Below are 5,000 nucleotides of genomic sequence, written 5' to 3'. Positions count from 1 at the left end.
CGTGGATAAATATGAAAACATGTACATCATTATGTGTTTATCTACTCTTTTACTTTACTGGATAGGACAGCTGAAGAAGGCCAGGAGAGAGAGGGACAACTTGAGCAAAGGTTAAAGGTCGGATCTGAACTGACGGCCGCTGCGACGAGGACGACAGACAGAAGTGAAATATGAAAAAGAGAAGTGGGATCATTCACCTGTTCCAACCCCGGACACGGCGTCGGTGATCACAACTACTTTGTTCTTCACTAAAGACTTGGACATGTACTGCGTGACTTCGCTGTAGATGTAATAAACGCCCGCCGCCACCACGACCAGCAGGGGGAGCACCATCACCGAGGGCAGGGCCATGATCTGAGGGGGATCAGAGACAAAGGATGAGAGGGAGTTTATCTCCTCCTCTGTTCTTCTTATGAAGTAAATCATTCACTCACATTCACACGCTGCCAACGAAGCAGAGGGAGCACCGCGGAGTCTGATGACCTAACTGTGAGGTTGTTTTCAGATACAGAAGCTTTGCTCATGAGTCTGAAGGTAGAGTTTGAAAACATGAAGATTGGAGGAAGGTCTCACCCGTGACTGGAAACAAGACTTTTATTTCTTTGGGTTGTCAACACGTGTTTATTGTTGTTTTTTAAATCGCTCCTTCCTTTTCTGTCGTTAACCTCTCTTTGGTGACCTGACTGTAAGGAGAGCAGCTAAATATATTCTGCCCCACAGATACAGCTCGCTGTGTCACCTCCGGGAAGTTGTCATAAGATACCCCGAGGTGTGTGTGTGTGTGTGTGTGTGTGTGTGTGTGTGTGGGGGGGGGAGTGTGACCTTATCTGCCCCGTCTCTGTACTTTGATTAACATGAAGATCAGTGCTGATCCACATTAAAACCACAGAGACACAGTTCACACAGCTGACCTGTAAATATGGACTGATTGGATCCCGGCGGGTTAAAGAGGGCACAACACACACACACACACACACACACACACACACACACACACACACACACCTGTAATCTGTGTTATTCTTGGTTCACTTACAGCACGATCAGCGCGTTAATCCTTCAGCAGGACGGCCGGTTGTTGTTTTCAGGGTGTAGTTAGGTAACAGAGTCTCTTCGCCTCCCTCGGTGTCCCTTGTCCATTCACACTCTCTCTCTCTCTCTCTCTCTCTCTCTCTCTCTCTCTCTCTCTCTCTTTCTCTCTCTTTCTCTCGCTCTCTGTCTCCCTGTGTCTCTATGTCTCTATGTCTCTATGTCTGTCTGTCTGTGTGTCCACTTGAACCTGCTGCTTATAATAGCCTCTGCTTCGGTCAGCTGTTAATACACACTGATGCAGTGAGGACTAACTGAGGCATGCTGCCTTGTTGCCAGCACACAGCTCTGCAGTCAGGGGATCACTAAAGGAAGTGCAGTGTGATTAATAAGGAGAGAGTCTCCATCGCTACAGTATAAAGGCTGCATTATGTACACGTTCATTAATCATCAGATATCAACGTTTTTAAAACTCACTTCCCCTACAGCTGTCAGAACAAGCTCACAGATTTAAACATGAGTAACGTGTGTGTCACACAAAAAATAAATATGGCACTTATTTCACATCACTTCGACATCGGTCACTAGATGTTATATATATTTTCCAACAGTTCTGTGATGAGATGTTTTTATTTCTTGTTGTGCATCGAAACAGCAACACGATTCTCCACAACACTCTTCTGTAATAATAGTCAAAAAAATTACAGAATGAAAAATTTGTAAAATAAACATTTAAAATATTTACCAAATAAACATACAAATGAATAAATATAAAGTCATAAAAAGTCTTTTTTATAAATAATAAACAATGATGAATAAATGTACAGAATGATTTAATTCATGAACATTTTATGATGACAAAAACAACAAATACAGGAAACAAATATAAAGATAAACACATTTTGAAGTAGAGCGCTGTCCCTTTAAGAACCACAGGGTGGCGAGAGTGAGCAGTTATCGCGAGACTTCCACAGATTCCCAGCACCGCTCCCCCTCGCTCCTTTGGGAAAGAAGAAAATAAAGGCTAGTTATGGACCCGAACCCTGGAAGACCGGTACGGAGCTGCTCCCTCTGCAAGCAGCGGGTCTAACACGGACCACAGCGCGGGACCGGCTCGGATTACGGGATATACATGTTCATGTATATATATAAAAAAAACATTTAAAGGAGCAAAAACTCGACCCAGGACGAGATTTCACGAGCTATCAGCGAGCTAGCTCCCAGCGCTAACCGTGGCATGGACCGCCTGGTCCTCCGGGGAAGGGGGTCCTGAAGATCCTAATCCAGCTCCACACGGGAGTCTGCTGTTCCTGAAGGGTCCCCGTCTCACGGGAGCTTAGAGCAGATACCTGAACACAGGTGTGTGTGTGGGATCCACGGGAAGCTAACAGGATATTAGCCTGGTCGCTTTGTGGGAGCAGGCCGTGGACTGAGGGAGGGGGATCCGGCTCCTGGACTGAGGGAGGGGGATCCGGCTCCTGGACCGAGGAAGGGCAAGCCTGGCTTATTTATCAGAAACCAGCGACCACACGAAGAAGACTTCCATGTGGAGCTTTTATTCCTGATCATGTGAAGGACTCGTTTTAAGCAGTCCAAGAAAAACAGCAGGATCCAGCTCCTTAAAGTCCTGAACCGAGACCAGGGTCCTGAGGATCCTTCAGCTCCTTGAAGTCCTGCACCGAGACCAGGGTTCTGGTTTTAAAGATGTCTACAGCTAAAGAAAACTCCTGCAGGAAATTCCAGGCCAACTTCTTCAACAAAAGCAAATGTCAGAACTGCTTCAAACCTCGAGAACTGCACCTGCTCACGGACCAGGACCTGACCCAGGTACCCCACAACCACTACTAACACATGTAGGACCTGACCCAGGTACCCCACAACCACTACTAACACATGTAGGACCTGACCCAGGTACACTAGACCACTACTAACACATGTAGAACCTGACCCAGGTACCCCACAACCACTACTAACACATGTAGGACCTGACCCAGGTACCCCACAACCACTACTAACAGATGTAGGACCTGACCCAGGTACCCCACAACCACTACTAACGCATGTAGGACCTGACCCAGGTACACTAGACCACTACTAACACATGTAGAACCTGACCCAGGTACCCCACAACCACTACTAACACATGTAGGACCTGACTCGGGTACACTAGACCACCACTAACACATGTAGAACCTGACCCGGGTACTCCAGAACCACCACTAACACATGTAGGACCTGACTCGGGTACACCAGCCCACCACTAACACATTTAGGACCTGATCCGGGTACACCAGAATCACCACTAACACATTTAGGACCTGATCCGGGTACACCAGAATCACCACTAACACATTTAGGACCTGATCCGGGTACACCAGCCCACCACTGATACATGTAGGACCTGACCCGGGTACACCAGAATCACCACTAACACATTTAGGACCTGATCCGGGTACACCAGCCCACCACTGACACATGTAGGACCTGACCCGGGTACACCAGCCCACCACTGACGCATGTAGGACCTGATCCGGGTACACCAGCCCACCACTGACACATTTAGGACCTGACCCGGGTCCTTAAAGGAGCGGTCTGGTGGTCGGTGTATCGATCTGTGGAGGCTGTTTAAAGATCAAGCGATATCGTCTCTTTTGTTACCATGGCAACAAGAACAGAAGTCCTATGTTTGCAGCGTGGTTTAATTCAGTGCGTTTATGGTGAGAAACGGCGTCGTGTTCAGAGTCCCCCTCGATTCGTCGCCCTCAGAACGCCGTGTCCTGCGGCGTTTAGAAAGTGTAAAATGATTATCGACGGGGGAACCAGCTCGTCAGGCTCACGGGAATGTCTGCGACACTCCACGCCGCCCCTGCAGCGTTGAAAATACCTGGCATGTTTGAAATGATTACGGCGTAACGACTGAGCGTGAACGCCGCTCTCCTCTCGTGTGATTGGCTCGTTTTCTTAAAGTCGGACAGGAAGAAGAACAGCTGCAGGTTTTATTCATCGCTTCCTTTTGATTTCCTGTCAGCAGCTGAAGCTCCGTTTGTCCTCTTTGTTTGTGTAACCTCCGGATGGCGTTTTGTTTCCATGTGACTCGAGGCCGACCGAGACCGCTGAAGTCCCCTTTACACCGAAACCCACAGAACTAAAGGGTCCCCTAAAGGGTCCCCGAGCCCCCCGCAGAACAGCCACTGTTGTCATGGAGACAGGTGTGCACGCTTCAGGTTAACAGATGCTTCATGTCTTCAGTCAGAACGAACACTTCCCTTTCCCACCTGTTTGACCTTTGACCTCTGCAGGGTTTGATTTTTAAAACAATTTAATTAGTGTGTGTGTGTGTGTGTGTGTGTGTGTGTGTGTGTGTGTGTGTGTGTGTGTGTGTGTGTGTGTGTGTGTGTGTGTGTGTGTGTGTGTGTGTGTGTGTGTGTGTGTGTGTGTGTGTGTGTGTGTGTGTGTGTTACATCACTTGCTCTAATCTCCCCGTGACCCGGCCCTCGCTCTCTGCTGTGACGGAAGCAGAGAGGCTTACCGATGATACTGCGTCCGCCCTCGCTCCCCCTCGCCGCCCGCAGGCAGCGTGAGGCCGTCTCCGCTCTGTCAGCTTTCCAAACAGGCAGCGGCGAGCTCAGTAGCACAAGCTGGTTTTGTAAGATTCGTATGTGGACGCTGCTCTCCACGCCATGGCTGGCCTAAAGCTGCGTTATGTAACCACACATAAACAGAGCTAAACCTGAGAGATAAACTCAGCCACCCTGCGAGGAGCGAGCTCTTCAAACGCCATGAACACGCCGTCGAGCTGAGTGAAACAGACGGCGAGAGCGGGAGGCGGGGCAGAGATAGAGAAAGTGTTTGGTTTAAATGAACGTGGGAGAGAGGCGTGATGTGATTGGACGAGGGGACGTGTCAGTCTCTGATGATGCACACTGGATGAGATGGCGCCCGTGCTCCCACACAGCGTGTCTCGCTGCGGC

The 5,000-nt window shown here is 49.1% G+C and overlaps 2 protein-coding genes across 2 annotated transcripts in view; one reads left to right on the top strand and one right to left on the bottom strand.

Moving 5' to 3' along the window:
* dhrs7cb (dehydrogenase/reductase (SDR family) member 7Cb) overlaps nucleotides 1-1,279 on the bottom strand; it is an 8,576-nt gene extending 7,297 nt beyond the window's left edge. The window contains exons 1-2 of the mRNA XM_079334241.1: nucleotides 1,037-1,279; nucleotides 198-354 (exon numbers count right to left, since the gene is read on the bottom strand). Of these exons, the coding sequence (XP_079190367.1) occupies nucleotides 198-351 (154 nt within the window). The 5' untranslated portion in view covers nucleotides 352-354; nucleotides 1,037-1,279. The remainder of the gene's footprint in view (nucleotides 1-197; nucleotides 355-1,036) is intronic.
* Nucleotides 1,280-1,986: 707 nt separating this feature from the next.
* LOC306842388 (myosin phosphatase Rho interacting protein) overlaps nucleotides 1,987-5,000 on the top strand; it is a 35,437-nt gene continuing 32,423 nt past the window's right edge. The window contains exons 1-2 of the mRNA XM_079372595.1: nucleotides 1,987-2,674; nucleotides 2,721-2,856. Coding sequence (XP_079228721.1) covers nucleotides 2,734-2,856 — 123 coding nt within the window. The 5' untranslated portion in view covers nucleotides 1,987-2,674; nucleotides 2,721-2,733. The remainder of the gene's footprint in view (nucleotides 2,675-2,720; nucleotides 2,857-5,000) is intronic.

Source organism: Symphodus melops (genome assembly GCF_947650265.1).
Source record: "Symphodus melops genome assembly, chromosome: 21".
Lineage (NCBI taxonomy): Eukaryota > Metazoa > Chordata > Actinopteri > Labriformes > Labridae > Symphodus > Symphodus melops.
The sequence above is the reverse complement of the archived record's forward strand: the minus strand, read 5'-3'. Positions and strand labels throughout refer to the sequence as shown.